We start from the raw sequence: 22,261 nt of genomic DNA, 5'->3' as shown, positions 1-22,261 counted from the left end.
TAAAGACATTTAAATGGTCATTGGACAAACATGGATGAAATCGAAATAATGTAGGATAGCTGGGCTTCAGACTGGTTCCTCAGGTGGGTGTAACATTGAGGGCTGAAGGGCCCGTACTGTGCTATTACGTTCTTTAATCTGAAGTCACAAAGGCCAGATGCTTCAAAAGTGCAGATTTTGTTCCCTTAAGAAAATCTCTTAAGACCATAAGAGACAGGAACGGAAGTAAGGACATTCAGCCCATTGAGTCCACCTGCCATTCAATTATGCCTGATTGGCATTTCAACAGCACTTACCCGCACTGTCCCCGCAGCCCTTAATTCCTTGGGAGATCAAGAATTTATCAATCTCTGCCTCGAAGAGTACTCAGTATCTCCTCATAAGCCAATCCCCTCAGCTCTAGAATCAACCTAGTGAACCTTCCCTGCACCACCTCTTGTGCCAGGGGGAACTAGTCTCCTTTCTCCAGCAAGGAGACCAAAACTGCACACAGTATTCCATATGAGGCCTCATCAGCAGCCTATACAACTTCAATATAACCTCCCAGCTTTTAAATTCAATCACTTTATCAATGAAGGACAAAATTCCATTTACCTTCTTCATTACCTGTTGCACCTGCACACCAACCCTCTGTGATTCATGCACAAGGACACCCAGATCTCTCTGCATAGCAGCATGCTGCACTTTTTTTACCATTCAAATAAGCGTCCTTTTTACTGTTATTCCTAATCACAAATAAGCAGCTATAGGCAAACAACAATGAAAACTCAGATCTTAACTTTATTAATTTCAGCCTGAATAACCATATAAACTCCATTAATATTTAATACATTACACATGTACATGTAGTGGTCTCCGTTCACAGGATCTGCTAAGACTGTTCTTACGCTAATCAGAATCTGGTTTCTCCATCTTCCTTCTCTGAATGCTTTGCAAGAGGTGCAGTGTGGCTAATTTATACTTATAAAAGGTCTCTGACTAATTAAAAGTCCTTCAACAGTTGCTGTAAGCTGTGAAAGATAAAGTTCTTTTATCAGGCTTAAAGAGACTTTTACTTGAGAACAGAGAGAGAGCTCCTGAACTGGCAGAGATCTGGTGACTTCTCCCTACCTTGTTCACAATCCTAAGATATTTAATGACCCAAAACCACATTCTATTGTTGGCAGGCAGAGGGCTGCTGTCATTGACTATTGATCATTAATCAAGACTAATCAGCAACTCGTTGGCTTAAACTCCATTTGTATACACCCCTCAGCTCCAGCTTGTTTACGAACTGCACTAACTCAAACAAGTTGCTGTGGAAACTGCTTAAAAATGAATGTCACATTACTTCTAAAAATGGCAGCAATCCCTCAGCACCCCTTAGATTTAAAACCATTCTTTCCCCAATTCAGTCCACAATGAAAATACAGAAAAACAAGGCATGGTCTTTCCACGAGAAAAACGGATATTATGACAGTTCCCAAAATGTTTGGCAATTTTCAGACCATTGCGGCTTTAAATACCTAATCTTGTATGTACATTTAAAAATGTTGAGCAAAGCTTGAATGAAGTAGTAATTTTCATGACCGTATATGGACAGCATAGATGCAAGGCAGGTTACAATGTATGATGAACAATCCTGTTGTGGGTAAATGACCCAGCGACAAGTTCAAATACCATCTCTGCAGCTGGAAGATTTAAGTTCAGTTAATGCAATAAATCTGGACTAAAGAAAATTTGCAAATTAACACTGACTGCCATAAAAGACAGTTTAGGAGAGTGGTCCAAGAAATGGCAGATGAAATTCAACATGAGCAAATGCGAGGTCTTGAGCTTTGGATAAAAATCATACAGACATGGACTATTTTCTAAACGGTGAGAAAATTCCTAAAGCCAAACTACAAAGGGATCTGGGAGTGCTTGTCCAGGATTCTCTTAAGGTTAACTTACAGGTTGAGTCCATGGTTAAGAAAGCAAATGTAGTGTTGCCAATTATCTCAAGAGGGTTGCAATGTCAAAGCAGCGATGTGCTACTGAGACTTTATAAAGCTCGAGTTATATCCCATTTAGAATACTGTGTCCAATTCTGGGTCCCACATTTCAGGCAGAAGTGTCCAGATTCACGCAAGTGATCCCTGGAATGGTAGGTCTAATATACGATGAACGGCTGAGGATCCTTGGATGGTATTCATTAGAGCTTTTAGATGGTTGAGGGGAGATCTAATAGAAACTTACAAGATAATGCATGGTTTAGAATGATTGAACGCTGGGAATTTGTTTCCGTTAGATGGGGATACCAGGACCCATGGGCACAGCCTTAGAATTAGAGGAGGTCAGTTTAGAACAGAAATGAGACATTTCTTCAGGCAGAGTGTGGTGGGCCTGTGGAATTCATTGCCACGGGGTGCAGTGGAGGCAGGGACGTTAAATGTCTTCAAGGCAGAGGTTGATAAATTCTTGATCTCCCAAGGAATTAAGGGCTGTGGGGACAGTGCGGGTAAGTAGCGTTGAAATGCCCATCAGGCATGATTGAATGGTGGATGGACTCGATGGGCTGAATGTCCTTACTTCCGTTCCTATATCTTATGGTCTTAAAAGATTTTCTTAAGGGAAAAATCTGTACTTTTGCAGCATCGGACCTTTGACTTCAGATTATAGAATATTATAGTGCAGTACAGGCCCTTCGACCCTCAATGTTGCGCCCACCTGAAGAATCCGTCTGAGGCTGGAAAAGGATCAACCATGATCTTATTGAATCGCCGAGCAATCTCGAAGGGCCAGATAACTGCTCTAAGTTCTTAGCAAAAATTACTTTTTAATACATAAGTACATAAACCCGCACCATGATTTCTGTGAACTTCCTTCTGAAAGCCCAATGAATTGGTGAATAGTAGAGTTAATTATACAGCTCAGAAACAGACCCTTTGGTCCAATTTTTCATTGCCAACCAGATATCCTAAACTGAGTTAGTCCCATTTACCAGCATTTGGCCAATATCCCTCTGAACACTTCCTAAACATGCACCAATACATGTAATAATACCCACCTCGGCTACTGCTTCTGGCAGCTGAAGAAGTTGCCCATCAGGTCCCTTTTAAATCCCTCCCCCCAATCTATGCCCTCTAGTTTTGGACTACCCCTACCCTCAGGAAAAGGACCTTGGCTATTCACCCTATCCAAAGCCCCTCATGATTTTAATAAACCTCTCTTAGGTCACCCTTAGCCTTCAATGCTCCAGGCAAAAGAAACCAGCCTATTCAGCTTCTCTCCAGCTCAAATCCTTCAGTCCCGCACTGTCCTTGTAAAGCCTTTCTAAGCTCTGTCAAGTTTAACAATAATTTTCATATAGCAGGGAGACCAGAATTATTGAATTGAATTTATTGTCACGTGTAGTGAGGCACTGTGAAAAACTTTGTCTTGCAAGCAATGCAGTCAGATCAGAGTAAAGTAGCAGAGATAAGTAAGTAATAGGTAAATTGCAGCAAAAATAAAACCACAAGTACAGGTGAATGCTAAGAATTTGAGTGTCCATTCAGTATTCTAACAACAGTAGGGTAGAAATTGTTTTGAAATTGGCTGATGAGTATGTTCAGGCTTCTGTACCACCTTCCTGATGTTAGAAGTTGTAGAAAAATATTGCCAGGGTGGGATGGATCATTGAGAATGCTGGCAGCCTTTCCTTGACAGTAGACCTGGTAGATGGATTCTATAGATGGGAGGTTGGCCTTTGCGATTGTCCAGGCCGAGTTCACCACTCTCTGTAACCGTTTCTGATCTTGAGTGGTACAGTTGCCAAACCAGTTAGTAATATATCCAGACAGAATGTTCTCTCTGTCGCACCTATAAAAGTTGGCAAGTGTATTGACCATCATGCCAAGTTTTCTCAGCTGCCTGAGGAAGAAGAGATGTTGGGCCTTTGTAACCAGTGCGTCCACATGAAGAGTCCAAGAAAGCTTGTTGTGGATGACTACTCCCAGGAGCTTGACACTCTCCACTTGTTCCACCTCTGTGCCCTTGATGTTTAGGGTGGCATGAGTCCTGCCTAAAGTCAATAATAAGTTCCTTGGTTTTGCCAGCATTGAGAGCTAGGTTGTTCTCAGTGCCTCCTGTCTGCAGTCTGTTTCGTCGCCATCTGAGATTCAACCAACTGTGCTGGTGTCATCAGCAAACTTGTAAATGGCATTAGTCTGGTATTTGGTGACTCAGTCATGGGCATACAGTGAGTACAGTAGAGGGCTGAGTATGCTCCCCTGGGGTGCTCAGTGTTGAATGTTAGTGAAGATGAAATATTGTCCCCAGTCTTCACTGATTAGGGCTTGTGGGTCAGGAAACTGGAGGATCCAGTTGCAGAGAGTGAGGTTTAGTCCGCGATCACTACGTTTAATAATCAGTCTCGAGGGTATAATAGTGTTGAAGGCTGAACTGTGGTCAATGAATAGGATTCTTATGTAGCTGTTCTTGGTGTCAAGATGTTCTGGGGAGGAATGAAAGGCAAGTGATATGACCTCTGACGTGGCTCTGTTGGTCAAATAGGCAAATTGGAGTGGATCAAGAGTAGTGGGGAGGCTGGAGTTGATTCATGCCATGACCAGCCTTTCAAAGCACTTCATGGCTATTGAGACATTGCTGCATGAGCCGCCTTAGGTGCAGGGATGATGTTGGCCCTCCTGAAACAAGCATGGACAGTGGCCTGCTGCAGGGAGGGGTTGAAGATGTCCGAGAAGACCTCTGCCAGTTGATCTGTGCATGCCCTGAGTGCACGGCTTGGTACTCCGTCTGGTCCCATTGCTTTCATTGGATTCACACAAAGGAAAACTGATCTGACCTCTGATGCAGTGATCGTTGGGATAGTTTTGTCAGGGCTTGTCGGAATAGATGTTATCTCTCTGCCAAAATTCTGCTCAAAACAAGCATAGAAGGCGTTGAGACAATCTGAGAGGGATATGTCATCGTCTGCTATCTTGCACCGTCTCTTTTTAGAACCTGTAATATCACTCAGTCCTTGCCATAGTCACTGGGTCTCCTGTCTGGGTCTTTAGTTTGGATCGATATTGGTCCTTGGCTGTCCTAATGACTCTGTGAAAGTCATACTTGGATTCCTTATATTTGATCTGAAGGCCTCATGCCTGGTTTTTAGCAGGATCTGTATGTCCTGATTCATCCAGGGTTTCCTGTTGGGGAACACCCTGATTTGACTTCCTCGGTATGCAGTCCTCTACACACTTGCTGATAAAGTCTATGATGGTGGCGTTGTACTCATCCAAGGTACCTGCAGACTGTTTGAACATGGCCCAATCAGCCAATTCCAGACAGCACCGGCGTTGATCCTCGGCCTCCTCTGGCCAGCACTAGATCTATATCTGCAAGGTGGTCTCCTGCTTGAGCTTTTGCCTGTAAGCCGGGAGAAGAAACGCTGTGATTGGAGTTCCCAAAATGAGGGCGGGGATGGAGCGGTGGGCATCTTTCACAGTGGTGTAGCAGTAGTCTAAAATGTTTGGGCCCCTGGTTGGGGAGGTAATGTTCTGGAATTAACATATTCTAAATGTAGCCTCTCCAGTGACTTGTACAGCTGCAACATGACATCCCAACTTCTATATTCAGTGCATTGACCAATGAAAGCAAGTGTGCCAAAGATATGTGCCTGCGACTGCACTTTTAAGGAACTATGCACCTGCACCGCTGGGTCTTATTGTTCGGTGAAGTCAAAAACCCACGCAACACCAGATTATAGTCCCAAAAGGTTTGTTTGGAAGTACTGGCTTTTGGAGTGCTGCTCCTTCAGGTAGCTGTGGAGCAGGATTATAAGACACAGAGTTTAAAGCTCAAGATCATAGTGTCATGCAATTAAAACGATATATTGAACAAACCTAGATTGCTGTTAAGTCTTTCATCTTTTAGAATGGGTTGCATGTTTCAGTTCATTAATATGTAAATCCCAGAACGACTTTCAAGTCACATTCTCAATAACTTAAAGGCTCATTTAAAAAAAAGTGACATCTCGGCTCAGCGCATTAAAGATGTGAGGTTAGAGTCTGTCTGTCTATCCCAATCCTGAGTCGGATTGGTTTTGTTTCCAAAGTAGGAATTTATAAAATGTTACACAGATTGGCTGCCTGCAGATTGTGGTTTTTTGGACAAAATAGAATGTATCTGCAAATATAATTCTGAAAATGCAAATTCACCCCCCTGCCTGTCTGCCTGCGAGGGAGCGTGTGTGTGAGACAGAGTATAAGCCTGTGGGAGGGTTAGTGTGGGGGGCTATGTGTGTGTGTGTCTGAGTGTAGTATGAGAGGGGGGATGTGTGAGAGTATGTAAGTGTCTGTATACATGATGTAGTGGGGTCACAAATAGTATGACATGAACCCAAGGTCATAGTTGAGGCCATCCTCATAGGTACTGAACTTTGCGCTCTCGTTTATGCAAACACACTCTTACATACACTCACAAGCACACATATATATGCACTTTTACATATACTAAAGCAGACCCTCTCATGTGCTGTCTCTCAGATGTACACATGCACCCCTCCCATACATTCTTTCACACACACTCCCTCTCTCAGGCTTATTCTCCATCACACTCGCACGCACACTCTACCAAGCACACAAGCATGCTCCCTCTCCTGCTTGCTAGCCATTCCTCCTATATTTGCAAATTTGATATAGATGACAAAAAGCAGTGGATGCATCACTGATCCTTGCGGCGCATCACTGGTCATAGGCCTCCAGTCCAAAAAACAGCCCTGTGTCCCTATTCTGTCTCATATCTTAGAGCCAATTTTGTATCCAGTTGATTAATGCTCTCTGTATTCTGCTTGATCTAACCTTGCTCACCAGTCTACCATGCAGAACCTTATCAAATGCCTTGCTGAAGACTATATAGATGCCAACTGCTTTGCTTTCATTAATCATCTTTGTCACCTTTTTTTTAAAAAAACTCAATCAAACATACTTTCCCAAAGAGTTAATTTTTGTGATGACTCCAGGAAAGGAGGGTTTGATTTCCAGCATGATACCCCATGATAGTGAATTTTGGAGGCTTGTTTGGAATAGATTTGAACCAAAAGCAATGAAGGAATTGGTGTGGTGAAGGAAAACATTAGGTTCTATAGTGCTATCAGAAGGGAGCATATGGAGGATGGAGGTAAAAACTGAAAGGCAAGATGTTTGCAATGTAAGGAGGTCAAATACGTTTATTCAGAAATCAAAAGGAAAATCCATGATACTACTAGGAGATCATAAGAGTAAGTTCAAAAAATAAACTGAGAGAAAAGGCCACAGATCAGATTGTAGCTTTAATTACAATTAAGAGATTAGATGTAGTTATTGCTGAGAATGTGGATAAGTGCGCAGGTTAGATGAGCGTAGGAAGGGTTCTTATTGAAAGGGAAGATGACCCTTTTCTCTTCAAAGGAAGCATTCAAGCCTTATAACCATACTAAGACATAGAGGGCCTACTTAAATTCTTTTGCTGGAGTAGGATTTAGTTTCTCTTCCAGCGAGTTCAGTGAAAGTCCAAGTATTAGTAAATGGGAGAGACTGAGACAATAATCCAAGTTCTATTGTACAAAATCCAACTGACTGCGACTTGCTGTCGAGACGAATAATGGTTGGGGTAGTTAAATTGCCTGTGTTTGGAATTGATTTACATGCAGGGAATAATTTGACATTAGTGCAAGTCATAGGTTTGCATACAATCATGGAAATTCTAGTGAAGATAAGAGCAGTTGTTGCAGGAACAGGTTCTGGATATTTTTCCATCATGTGTTGTGACCAAAGCAATGGCTAAACTGAGGTCAGGCATCAGAAATGGCAATAATACTGCAAGCAGATATTAGGGTATCTGAAGCTCTATTTGAGAATAGGAAAGTTCAAAAGAAGTGTACAACATGCCTTCATTAATTGAGGCTAAGAAGCAGATCCAGAGTGAAATGTTAATTCAGACAGCTAACACTAAAGCTGAGGCTGAAGATTTCAGAGAGGTGCTCTCTTTCCAAGTTTAAAAAATGGAGTGCTGGTGAAATGGAAGACATCCTTACAGACCTGTGGACTAAGAGTGGACAATTGTTCATCAAACAATGGTGCCACCCAGATATTAGGAACCATTGCCAGAAACGCATGAAATTCCTAGGGCAGGGCATATAGGAATATGCAAAGCACAGACATTGAAAAACAAGTATTTTACATGACCAAAACTTTATAAATATGTATTGCAGTTCTATTCTGTATGTCAGGTAGTAGACAAATCTTAACAAATAATCAAACCAGCACTTTCAATACCCATACCAGGTTTTGAAGAACCATTCATTTGAGCTTAAGTATATTGTGTAGGACCATGACCAAAAATAAAAGCAGGATATCCGGTACGTCCTTCCACTAATGGATTTGTCTACCCCATTCCTAGGAGCTATTCCTTTGAAAGGCAATTATGGTTCAGGTAGTAGTAGAGAAGTTAACGGCACATCATTCACAAGCATGGAGAGTTTTGGAGAGACAGCATCAGACATTCAAAACCACAACATGCCATCGTAAGTTACCCACAGGATGGCGACAAAGAATAGATTTGTTACTATTTGCGACCAGAGATTTTCCAGTTGAATCAAATTAATTTAGTCCATTTGAATTAGTTACTCATGAGATTAGGGTCTAGTAAAATCGAATACATCCAGCTTTATTATTGGAGTGTCATCACAAAATAACAAGCATGTTAGCTTACTTCAGTGGGCCACCTATCTTGCTTTTAAAACCCAAACCTTCTGTGTCCTGTCCACCTGTTTGGTATGGTTTGGAGATGCTGGTATTGGACTGGTGTTTACAAGTTATCAATCTCACAACACCAGGTTATATTCCAACAAGTTTATTTGGAAGCTCGAGCTTTCAGAACACTGCTCCTTCAGATAGTTGTGGAGTAAACTGTTGTAGGACACAGAATTTTTGGCAAAAGTTTAGTGTGTTGTAACTGAAATTATATATTGAAAAAGATTTTGTCTCATGTTCGGCATGTTGGTTTCAGTTCTTTCATATGTAAATCCCAGAACTTGAAGTTACATTCTGAAGTGAACTTTAACAATAGGTGCCATGTTGGCCCAGATAATGCATTGAAGGTGCAAGGCTGTCTGTGCCCCAATGTTCAGACTGATCCTAATTTTAAAAAGGGATTTACAGAATCTTAATGGATTCATGCAGTTTTTGAGCAAAATAAAATGTAATTCTGCAAGTACAATTTCACCCTACAAACTTGTGTCTCCGCATTTGGATGGGTGTGTGCGGGGGGTGAGTATGAGTGTTTGCGAGATGGTGAGTGTGTGGGTTTGTATGTGTGAACATATGAGAGAAACCTTGTGCATCAGACGGGTCTGCATGAGTGTATGAGTCTATAGGAGTGTCTGTATCTGCATAGTGCAGTGGGGTCACCTGTAGTGTGACATGAACCCAAGGTCCTGGTTGAGGCCATCTGAATAAAACTATCCAAGCTTATCCAATCTTTCCCCACAGCTAAAATCCTCCACACCTGGCAACATCTTCATAAACCTCTTCCTCTGTAGTCTCTCTCATGCAATCACATCCTTCCAGTAATGCAGTAACCAGAACAGAAGCTGTAACTTAAACCTTTACCATAATCATTTAGCTGTTGTATCCATTGTATTGACTAATAAGGAAAAGAAGCCTCAGCCACATCTACCTTACGACTGTAGATCTGTGGGAATTAACTCCAAGGTTCTGCTATTTCTCCTAATTTCTGTGAAATACTGCTTTTTATGCATTCCTTGCTTTGCACTCTCCAATGTATTGTCCCTCACCTCTGCGAATTGAATTCCATTTTCTATGTTTCTGTCCACTTGATTAAACTATGTTCCATCTAAGCCTTGCAGCTAGAAAGCAACAGAACATATACACAAGTTGGGAACCCAAGTTGCCACATCATGCAGTTCATTCAGTATTAGATGCTAGTTACTGCTCCTTGCTGAACTATCCATGTAAAACTCATAATTCAAGTACTGGACTTGTCGTCTTATGGTAAACTGACTGTAACCCATGCTGTTGTGAGCCACCTTTGCTGCTAGCTCTCAATCTTGTAACATTTAGGCATCTAGTACAAATATGCAAGTACAACTTCATAATTGGTTGAAAAAGGAAAATACTTTACAACAAAATAAAGTTTTCTGGTGACCAGCATCATAGAATCGTGTAACATGGAAATGAAACATTTAACTAATTATTCATTGTTCTCTGTGCTATTCCACGCATATCTCACCCCCCCCCCCCCCCCCCCAAAAAAAACAAAAACACACACGCCTCCCTTCAGCCCATTCTTTGCCCTTGTACAGATTAATGGGGTTTTTTTGATAGTTGTTCAGTTGGGCAATTTCACATCCAGAACATTGTCTACTTTTGTCTGAGCATTGTCTACTTTATTTTTCTTCATTTATCTTTAAAATCCTTGTGAGCCATGAGCAGTGTATTCTCCTTGCTCCTGTAATTAGTCTTTTTTTTAAAGTAGTCACACAGTTCCTGTTTTGGTCATTGGAAATAAATTGACTATTTAGCTTTTTTGCCAGTTGGCAACTTATATTTGACGATCACTGTGGTCAGTTTAACAAAAGTAACGTGAACCAAGCACACACATTTTGTCATACTTCAAGAGATTACATGTGCAGTCTCAGTTTTTTTTGGGCACAGTTGATGTAAGTTTTCTAAAGCAACAAGTATAAATAGATATGTCCTATGTATGTAGAATAATGGATGGCAATAATTTGCAGGTCAAAGTTCAAGTTGGAAAGTGCATAGCAAATTTGAGGGTGAAAAATGTGACACCCCTTCTCAAAAAGACTTGGATTGATGAAGGAGCAATGGGACATTATCTTTGTTAAACTATTAGAATCAATGCAAACGTAATATTAATATAATAGGATTCAGGATATCAAGTTTTTAGATTACTGTTTGCTTCATAGAAAAACATAAGTTTGAGGAAGTCTTTTCACAGACACTTAATGTTTGGGCCTCCCTGAATAAGAGAAATGAGAGGGCAGTTATTTGGCATCAAATCCGATAATCACTGCTGTGTTAGTAATGTCTGGTCATTCAGGATGTATCAAGCATTCTAATGTTTGACCTTTTTTAATCCAGCTGTTCCGATGGGTGATATTTCAAACACCTATCAGTCCACTTAGTGGGCGGCACAGTGGTTGGCACTGCTGCCTCACAGCGCCAGAGACCCAGGTTCGTTTCCCGCCTTAGGCGACTGACTGTGTGGAGTTTGCACGTTCTCCCCGTCTCTGGGTGCTCCGGTTTCCTCCCACAGTCCAAAGATGTGCGGGTCAGGTGAATTGGCCATGCTAAATTGCCCGTAGTGTTAGGTAAGGGGTAAATGTAGGGGTATGGGTGGGTTGCGCTTCGGCGGGTCGGTGTGGACTTGTTGGGCCAAAGGGCCTGTTTCCACACTGTAAGTAATCTAATATAAAAAAAACTGAATTGCTGGAAAAGCTCAGCAAGTCTAGCAGTATGTGTGGAGAGAAATCAGTTAACATTTCAGGTTGAGCGAACCTTCCTCAGAACCGATGGTAGCCAGGAAGAGTGTTGGTTTATATGGAGAAGATAGTGGTGGGAGCGATAAGGAGGAAATGATAGCTAAAGAGAGAGAAGAAAAGATAGACAGCCAAAGGAGTGGATAATGATCAGACTAGGAGAATGCATAGCTCTTAATAGGGACTGTTAGTGGCTGACAATGGGTTGTGTGAGTTCAGTAGGCTGTGGAGTTCAAGTGGAAAATGAGGTGCTGTTCATAGTAGAATTGAAAACCTTTTAACATAATTTTTCTAGCATTTTATTCTCAATTGATACTTTGTGTTAATGGTTTAAATTGTAAAGAAGGGTTACATAAACCTGGCTTGTGCTATAGAATCTAGGTCAGAGTGGTGCTGGAAAAGCGCAGCAAGTCAGGCAGCATCCGAGGAGCATGCAAATCGACATTTCGGGCAAAAGCCCTTCATCAGGAATGATGTACTATAGAATAGCGAGTTGGGTAGTTTGATTGTGGTAAAGATCCTATTAAATACAAATTATTTTTGAAGGAGTGATTTGGAAGGATGATTTGAATCATTTTATGATCCTCAATAAGGTAGATACAGAAGAGGTACACTGGTAGGGAAATTCAAAATGGAGATATAATAAAACTCCAAAACTACCCAAGAATGAAATTGGGAAACATTGCTCCATGTGAAAGGTGACAGAATGGTCTTCTCAAAAACCCTTTGATGCTTAGTCAGTTAAAACTTCCAAGATCGAAATGATTATATTTTTAAGAGTATCAGTGAATATGTCATAAAGGTGTAAAGAATGAGCTAAGGTGTGGATCAGCCATTAAGTGATAGAACAGATGAATGACCTACTTCCTGTGATTTAGACTGGTTTCAGCTTAATAACTTACACACCTCATTACCACTTTTTCACTACAAGATGTGAGGTTATGCATGAGTTATTAGGTGGATACAACTTTCTTTTTTGAAATACTGTTGCTAACCACATCTGTGACTGAAACATTTTGGAAATAAATTCAGTAAGAAAGATATTTGCATGTTTTTATAAACAGAGGACTTGACTCACAACATGTTTAGTTTTTTTATATATATCATCAGGTCAGTTTTCTTTCCAAAATTGTTATCTTTCCTACTGCTCCCCTTTCTGCACTCCATGTAATACTTACACTTAAGCTCTGGTCCTGACCACTATCATTCCTTATAAAGGCAAAATCTGGTGAATACTGTAAATTCAAAGTAAAAGTGATAAAACACTGGAGAATCTCATCAGCGACAAACAGAATTACAGATGCTGGGATCCAAAGTAGACTAGCATGAGGCTGAAAGAACACAACAAGCCAGGCAGTATCAGGAGGTGGAGAATTCAACATTTCTGATACAACCCTTCAGGAATGGAGGTTGGGGTAGGAGGAGCTGCAGGTAAAGCGGAGGGATGTAAGGTTTCGGGTGGAGAGAGGTGGAATGGTGTGGTAGTGATAGGTGAACACAAGTGGTGGGTTATGATCTGGTTGGAGAAACTTCATCAGATCTGGCAGCATCTGTAGAGAGGGAAACTGGTAACTTGTCCGATATGCCACCTCTTCAGAACTGAAGATCTCTGGCTCTGAAGAGTCATATCGGACTCTACACTTTAGCTGGTTTTCTCACCACGAATGCTGCCACACCTACTAAGACCAGAAGGTATAGGAGCAGAATTAGCCATTCTCAATCCCATTCTTCTGTCTTTTCCCATAACCATTGATCCATTTACTAACCAAGAATCTGTCTACCTCTGTGTCTTAAAAACACTGAATGACTCAGCTGCACAGTCTTCTGTGGCAATAAGCTCCAATGATTCACCACCCTCTGGCTGAAGAAATTCCTCCTCATCTCAGTTGTAAGGGATCATCCATTCACTCTGAGGCTGTGTGCTCAGGTCTTTAGTGTCCCCGAGTGGAGATATCATTTTCTCATCACATCATTATCTTTATCTAGGCACCTCAGAATTCTGTAAGTTTCAATGTGCTCCTACCTCATTCTTTAATGTATGGACCCAAAGTCCTCAAATACTCTTTATATAACCATCCCTGGAATCATGTTTGTAAACCTTTACTGGACCCTCCTCAAGGTCAGCACACTCGTCCTTAAATAAGGGGCCTAAAACTGGTCACAGAATTCCAAATGTGGTCTGACCAGGGCCCATCTCGGCCTCAGCAGTATATCTCTGCTCTTGTATTCAAGATGAATGCCGAGTTATAGAGCATACAGCACAAAACGGACTCTTCGGTCCAACCAGCCCATGCCAAACATATTCCCAAGCTAAACTACTCCCACCTGCCTGCTCCTGGCCCATATCCCTCCAAACCTTTCCTATCATGTACTTATCCAAATGTCTTTTAATTGTTAATTGTATCCACATCTACCATTTCCTCAGTAAGTTCATCCCACATGCAAACCACCCTGTGTTTTTAAAAAAAATCGTCCCCTCATGTCTTTTCTAAATCTTTCTTACCTTAAAAATGTGCCCCAGTCTTGAAATATCTCATCCTAGGGAAAAGACAATTGCCACTAACTCTCTGTCCGCCTCATTATTTTATAAACTTCTATAAACAAGCCTCTCAACCTCCTACACTTCAGTGAAAAGGTCCCAGCCTATCCAGCCTTTCTTTCTAAGTCGAACCTTCCATACCTGGTAACGTCCTGATGAAGGGCTTTTGCCCGAAACGTCGATTTCGCTGCACTTCGGATGCTGCCTGAACTGCTGTGCTGTTCCAGCACCACTAATCCAGAATCTGGTTTCCAGCATCTGCAGTCATTGTTTTTAACATCCTGATAAACCTCTTCTGAACTCCCTCTAGGTTAATAATGTCCTTCCTATAATTGGGTGAGCAGAATTGGACACACTATTGCAGAAGAGGCCTCACTAATGTCCTGTACAATCTCAACAGGAATTCCCAACTCTTTTATATTAAATAACGTTCCCAGGATTGGTGCACTCAAAGCCCTATGGTTTCTCCAGCATTTTCTGTGTTTGTTACGACCGTTCCTTTCCAATTTTGGAAACTGTCTATGTTTAATTAATTCTGAAATGGTTAGTACCATAAATTGATATTTTGATACTTGGATCCAATATACCTTTTGACATTTTGCTGACATTCATTGTGCAGTGGATTGGAGAGGCCTTTGTAGTGAGGTGGCTGGGTCACTGCTTACTCTTGAGAAAATGTAGAACTTACCCAGTAGTAACAGTGTGTTTGACATATAGTAGTTAGCTCAGCTCAGCAGAGTATAGCTAGGAGTAAAGCATGTTGATTAAACTTTATTCAAGTCGTGTGGAAAGGCATCTGACTGAACAATATTGTGAGATATTAATCACTGCTGATTATGTCCTCAATGTCTGTACAATCAGTCTATAATTTAAAGTTAGTCCTTCAAAATAAATTTTCTCAGAAACTTGCGCACATTTCTCATTAACAGCACTATAAATCTTTTTAAAACAATTTAAAGTTGGAATGTTGCGTGCAGTTGCTACTAAGTGAGATCAGTTGGTATTGAAATCCTGTAATTATGAAATATATGCCCAAAACCATCTCATTAACTGTTTGGATACATTGTTGTTATTAAAGCTAAAGAGGCTCTGTTGGTGTCTACAAGACCATCCAGGTGTGTTATTCACTCATGCAGCAACAAACCTCAAGTTGGAAAGCACACACTCTCATTTTACTACTGGCTGCTGCTAACAGCAGTTTCACCAGAGATTTTAAGATTCTGTTTATGTCCAAGTGTTTTCATTTGAATCACTGATTAGTTTCAAATATTAGTGCTAAGATTTTATTCGTTTCAAATGATTGGGTAAAACTGTTTGTTGGGGGCAGAAATGATTTATCAGGTAGAGGCTGTTAATGTTTAGAAGTGTCTACTTTTTCAAGCATGCTATTGACAGGCATCTGGAGCTGCTGAGACCTAAACCCCAACCTTCAAGAGTCCTCAGTGCCTTTTTGTGTGTGTCATAACAAAACTTTGTCAGTATTTCAGGATTAGATCCTTTTCAGCATTAGAAGAATTTACAGATGAAGTCGTTTTTAAACTACAAGAAATTGTAATTTCACTTAGAATATAATTATAGTAATATTTATTTTATTCCTATGATTTCTGTCAATGTAATTTAAGTAACTCTTGGATACGCATATGGACAATAGTAAAATGTAGAGTGCATAGATTAGTTTCATCTTAGAGTGGGATAAAAGGTCGGCACATCGAGGGCCAAAGGGCCTGTACTGTGCTGTTCTGTTCAACATTCTATGATGTCATAACCACAATGTGGCAGAGAGCAACAGGCACATGAGCACGAATTCTCCAGATAAGGTCAGAGTAAGGTAAGATAGGATTAAAGGCTCTTTATTTGATTAGATATAGATATCATAAGATACACGAACAGATCACATACAAATAAATTTATAATATTGACCATTACAAAGACATAGTTGCAAGACGACTGTTCGAGTTTGACTATTCAAGAGCATTTGACTGTTCCGAAAGAAAAGCAGCTAAAGAGGTTGGGTTAAGGATGAGATCAGTACAGTGAGATTTGGTTTTAGTTTGGAAGGTCGAGAGCGGAATCAGTTTGGCTACACATGAGAAATACTAAATGCAAGAGTCACTGGGTGTCATTTAAAAGCTTGACAGTAAATACAGTATAGAACAGTGGGAGCCTGCAAGAAAGTTGCTGCAATAATCTTAGTCAACTTTAAACATCAATTAAAGAATGAAATTGGCAAAGTTCATCTGAAAGATGAGTTCATTGAGTCTAATTGGGGCAATTAACTTCAAACAATACTTTCTGAAACCAACCAAAGAGCTTTTAGATGGTAATGTATAAGATGCTTCAGTTCATGGTCTCATAGGAAAGGATTGTCTACGCAAGAGGGATCATTACATTTTTATATTCAGATTGAGGGTGAGAAATGTGAGATGAAACTGCTGCTGTAAATGTAAATAAAAGCAGTTCCTAATGTTAGGATCTTTTCCTGAGGTTTCTCTCGCAAAATGCAATTTGCAAACACCAACTTTTGCATTCAGTCAGCTTATTAAAACCTGTACAAGCTAAGTGACCCCCTTTGACACTCTGCTCAGGCGTGCAAAGTCAAGTCAAAAGAGGCCACAAAGTTGACACATTCCCTTTAGACAGGTCAGTTGATAATGCTCACAGTACTTTGGCCACTCATCGCCTGTGTCCTCTATATGCCTTTCCCAACTCTTATACTCAAAGGACTGAGCGATGGAGGCAAGCGATGTTAAACACTTTTTACATCATCCTGTCCATATGTGATGTAAGCTTCAAAGAATTATGTCCCTGAACTCTCGGGTCCCTCTCTTCTACCATGCTACCCAAGGCGCTGTGAGACAGCAGTGCTAACCACCATGCTGCCTCTGTCTTCTTTCCTTCTTTCTCTCCTCTTTCCTTCCCCTTCCCATTTTTTCCTTCCTTTCTTTTGCTGTCTTGCACTCCAATGAGAAAATGATTTGTGAAGTCTCTTGCATTATAGTTTCATTTGTCACAAAGGAATCATTGCCCTTCATGCATATTTTTTGTCTACAAGGTACTACTTAACTTTTTTTTGTAAATTAACTTGCATTAATCAAGTCTATTTTTTAAAATACTTGTAAACAATTGCCTCTTTAATCTGATGTTCAGTGGATCATTTAAATGTAGACTTTGGTAATGAGTACCCAAGGGACACCCCAAGTATAGAGGTCACTCTGGGTGAACACAAACTTGCCTAACTGCTACTCATGCCCATACATTCAAAAGGGATTTGTGGAGAGTGACTGATGACAAGAATCTTGTAGACTTGTTTTATACAACAGTCTCTTTCAGTTTCAAATAATAAAACATTTGAATATAATATTTGATTTGCTTCCTGCAAGTTTGTATTGATATAGCATCTCTGAACTAAAAATTGGCAGTGAGTCTAAAATAGGATTGGTGTATTGCTGGGGTAGAGTGCTTCGTAATTCATCAAACCTTGGCCCATGAGCTTGATATGAAAATGCCGGAGATACTGACATTGGGTGCCTGATAAGAATACAGCATGTAGATCAGAGACTGTTATATTGTATGTATGTAACAATAATGGCAATTTTTTTCTCCTTTTCTAGAAGGATGAAGTGTACCTCAACTTGGTGCTAGACTATGTTCCGGAAACTGTGTACAGAGTTGCCAGACATTATAGCCGAGCCAAGCAGACACTCCCGATGATTTATGTAAAAGTAAGGAACTTATTCATTTTCAAACAGTTTATTTTAATGTTGTTACTTGATGGTTTCATACCTTATCTCATGACTACTTTTGTCTCTAATTTTGTTGGAAAAAAAATGGCAGGTGCACTTAGTTTTGGCCAGATCCCTGGCGAAATTCAGTTTCAGATGAAAAATCCCAAATTGTTAAGCTCCTGGATATGAAGGGATGAACTAGCTCCCTTTATTTGCTCACCCCCTGGATTGGTTGCTATAAGATTAATTTGAAAAGAATCACTCCTTTGTTATGAACTTTTTTCAGGTTATCTGGGAGAAAAATATTTTTTTAAAAAAGGAAGCAATTTAATCAGGCTTTCTTGAATTAGCAAAAGTGCACTTATTACTGACGCAAGTAGTACTAGTGCAACATAGATTAGAGTAAAAAATGAGGTCTGCAGATGCTGGAGATCACAGTTGAAAATGTGTTGCTTGTTAAAGCACTGCAGGTTAGGCAGCATCCAAGGAATAGGTAATTCGACGTTTCGGGCATAAGCCCTTCATCAGGATGCCCGAAACGTCGAATTTACTATTCCTTGGATGCTGCCTAACCTGCTGTGCTTTAACAAGCAACACATTTTCAACATAGATTAGAAGTGAGGTGAATTCAAAACAATAAAAATACGTGAAAGAACAGTTTTGTGATCAGTCTTGGAGTTGTTTGAGAAGTGGAAATGACATTATCCTGACTTTTTTTTAACTGCAGTGCTCAGACTGAGGAATAATCTTCCTTTACTTGTGGTGCAGGTGTGTTTTCAGGCTATTCCAGAGGATACGAAGATGAACCTTAGTTCACTGCAGCTTAATAGTAACACTTTTTTTACCTTTTTTATTTCCTTCAGTAGGCCTGTCAGTGGTCATGCCACTGTGTTGAAGTTGGGACAAACTTTTGGTAGAGTCCACACATTCCAAAGAGCCTCATGATTTACTATTTTGTTATGAGAATGGGAAACTACTCTTGGTTCTACGTTTGCAGCCTTAAGCAGTACTCATCCTTGGACCTTATTGATCTTGTTCTTTTGAGATTCTGAACTAGCTGATGGTGTTTTCTGGAAGAGGCCTCTAATCCTAAGTGTGTGTTCCCATGTGCAACTGCACACTAGGTGTTTGTCCAGATACATGCACATGAGATAAGCCTGTCACTATCTGGTTCATCAGCCACTGAAAGGTGACTTGAATTTAATCCACATGGCGTAACCCATCTGGAGTTAAAGGTGCAGATTTTTGTGTTGAGGAATTGAGGAAACCTGCCTGTACCACTTGAGTAAAATTAGCTTGGATTATATAAAGTCACCAACTTACTATCTGTGATCTTCCTGCCATGGTACTGAGTAAGAGTCAGTTCTGGTCACTGCACTAATTTTTTCATAGTGCAGAGCTTTGTGGAATCATGTGGTTTAGGCACAAGTACAGCTGGTGAGTTGCAGTTACTGCTGTTGGTCTCTCTCATTTGGTGCTCTGGCATGTAGTATATCGCTCCAACCTGGGCCAGCTTTCCTGAGGCCAGCCAGTTGGGATGTTGGCTGACAGGAAAGATCTCCTCACACCTGCATAAAGTATGTAATAATTCACCCTAGCTTGTCCCTGCACAAACTCTTGAATGCTGTGAGTAGCCTTATTAAATTTGCATGTTGTTCTGCGCCAACTGAGTTTACAGGTATTTATTTGTTGGTCAGCCATATAGTAGGGGGTTAAATTTGGGTTCCATCAATGTCTTTATCCAGTTCATCCCAGCTAATCATGTCCTCTAGATTGGTAACAATAGGACAGACAATTGCTTGTTTATCCTGCTACCATAAGACCACAAAGTAGGAGCAGGAGTAGATTATTTATAATATGATTACCAGAGTTGATGTTCCTTTAAGAAACAAATGACAGGCAAAAGTAGACATTGGGCCGCTTCAAACTGATGCTGGAAGCCTCGTGATGGGAGATAAAGAAATAGCAGGAGAACTTAACAAGTATTTTGCGTCAGTCTTCATAGTGGAAGTCCTGAGTAATATCCCAACAATTAAAGGGAGTCGGGGGCTGAGTTGAGTATGGTTGCCATTACAAAAGAGAAAGTGCTAGAAAAGCTAAAAGGTCTTAAAATTGATAAACCTCCTGGCCCTGATGGGATACATCCTAGAGTTCTGAGGGAGGTGGCTGAGGAAATAGTGGAGGCGTCGGTTGAGATCTTTCAAAAGTCACTGGAGTCAGGGAAAGTCCCGGATGATTGGAAGATCGCAGTTGTAACCCCCTTGTTCAAGAAAGGATCTCGACAAAAGATGGAAATTTATAGGCCAATTAGCCTAACCTTGGTTGTTGGTAAAATTCTAGAATCCATCATTAAGGATGAGGTTTCTAAATTCTTGGAAGAGCAGAGTCTGATTAGAAGAGGTAAACATGAATTTAGTAAGGGGAGGTCGTGCCTGACGAACCTGTTGGAATTCTTTGAAGAGGTGACGAGTAGGTTAGACCAAGGAAACCCAGTGGATGTGGTCTATCTAGACTTCCAAAAGGCCTCTGATAAGGTGCCACACGGGAGGCTGCTGAGCAAGGTGAGGGCCCATGGTGTTCAAGGTGAGCTACTGGGATGGATTGAGGATTGGCTGTCTGACAGAAGGCAGAGAGTTGGGATAAAAGGTTCTTTTTCGGAATGGCAGCCGGTGACAAGCGGGGTCCCGCAGGGTTCGGTGTTGGGGCTGCAGCTGTTCACGTTATATGATCTGGATGAAGGGACTGGGGGCATTCTCGTGAAGTTTGCCGATGATACAAAGTTAGGTGGACAGGCAGGTAGTACTGAGGAAGTGGGGAGGCTGCAGAAGGATCTAGACCGTTTGGGAGAGTGGTCCAGGAAATGTCTGATGGAATTCAATGTGAGCAAATGAGAGGTCTTGCATTTTGGAAAAAAGAATAAAAGCATGGACTACTTTCTAAACAGTGAGAAAATTCGTAAGGCCAAAGTACAAAAGGATCTGGGAGTGCTAGTCGAGGATTCTCTAAAGGTAAACATGCAGGTTGAGTCCGTGATTAAGAAAGCGAATGCAATGTTGTAATTTATCTCAAGAGGGTTGGAATATAAAAGCACCGTTGTGCTACTGAGACTTTATAAAGCTCTGGTTAGCCCCTATTTGGAGTACTGTCCAGTTTTGGTCCCCACACCTCAGGAAGGACATACTGGCACTGGAGCGTGTCCAGCAGAGATTCACACGGGTGATCCCTGGAATGGTAGGTCTAACATACGAGGGACAGCTGAGGATCCCGGGATTGTATTCATTGGAGTTTAGAAGATTAAGGGGAGATCTAATAAAACTTACAAGATAATACATGGCTTGGAAAGGGTGGACGCTAGGAAATGTTTTTCCGTTAGGCGAGGAGACTAGGACCTATGGACACAGCCTGAGAATTAGAGGGAGTAAATTCAGAACAGAAATGCGGAGACATTTCTTCAGGCAGAGTGTGGTGGGCCTGTGGAATTCATTGCCACAGAGTGCAGTGGAGGCCAGGACGCTGAATGTCTTCAAAGCAGAGATTGATAGATTCTTGATGTCATAAGGAATTGAGGGCTACGGGGAGAATGCAGGTAAGTGGAGTTGAAATGCCCATCAGCCATGATTGAATGGCGGAGTGTACTCGATGGGCCGAATGGCCTTACTTCCACTCCTGTCTCTTATGGTCCTTTTAGATGGCTGTAGTTTTTATTGATAACTGAGGCTATAGTTGATAGTCTGCATGATGTGGGTTTGAAACGTGTGTCTTGTCAAATTAGGCTCCAATTTCAGTTGCTTTTCAATTAAATGGTTGCTGTGGCTAGGCAAATGAAATAAATCTCCCTTTTTGGACGACTTCCTGCTTTCAGCATAACACTGTTTTGTTTCCAATTTATACTAATTAATTTTTCATCCACCAATATTGATGACTGAAAAATATAGAAAACCAGATACTGAGTCATGTTTCCAGATGGGCACATGGACAGTATTCCACAAAATTGGAGCAAACCATATTGAGTAGTTAATATAGTACACTAAACTGCAAAAATTATTCCCAAATTGCTGAAATTAAAGGTCCATTTGGAGCTTTGGATGGTGCAGGTGGTGTATCTCTGAAAGGTTATTGGCCTGAAATGTTAAACTTGTTTCCCTAGAGATGCTAACTGACTTGTTAATTACTTCCAATATTCATAGTATTATGTTGTTCTTAAATTGCAGTCCTGAAAGAAATGAGTTTTACAATTCAAAGCAAGTAGTTGCATTTTTTCAGTTTATCCACATTGCCCATTAAACTTTTATTCTTAAATTGATCATCTAACAAGCTTTTGAGCTTACTGCCTGATGTTATGATTTCAAACTCCTTAGTTATGAACTAAAAGAATTGTACCACAAGTTTCCTTGAGCTTCCTTCACAGCGGAGCTTTGGATCCACTTGCACCAAATGGACTGCAGCAATTCAAGAAGGCAACTCTCTGCCACCAACTGTAGGGCACCTAAG

The 22,261-nt window shown here is 40.9% G+C and overlaps 1 protein-coding gene across 1 annotated transcript in view; it reads left to right on the top strand.

Moving 5' to 3' along the window:
- The window catches only part of gsk3ba (glycogen synthase kinase 3 beta, genome duplicate a), a 178,111-nt gene that overhangs the window by 105,593 nt on the left and 50,257 nt on the right, over positions 1 to 22,261 (top strand). The window contains exon 4 of the mRNA XM_060833615.1: positions 17,657 to 17,767. Coding sequence (XP_060689598.1) covers positions 17,657 to 17,767 — 111 coding nt within the window. The remainder of the gene's footprint in view (positions 1 to 17,656; positions 17,768 to 22,261) is intronic.

The sequence above is a fragment of the Hemiscyllium ocellatum genome, chromosome 12 (genome assembly GCF_020745735.1).
Source record: "Hemiscyllium ocellatum isolate sHemOce1 chromosome 12, sHemOce1.pat.X.cur, whole genome shotgun sequence".
Lineage (NCBI taxonomy): Eukaryota > Metazoa > Chordata > Chondrichthyes > Orectolobiformes > Hemiscylliidae > Hemiscyllium > Hemiscyllium ocellatum.
The sequence above is the reverse complement of the archived record's forward strand: the minus strand, read 5'-3'. Positions and strand labels throughout refer to the sequence as shown.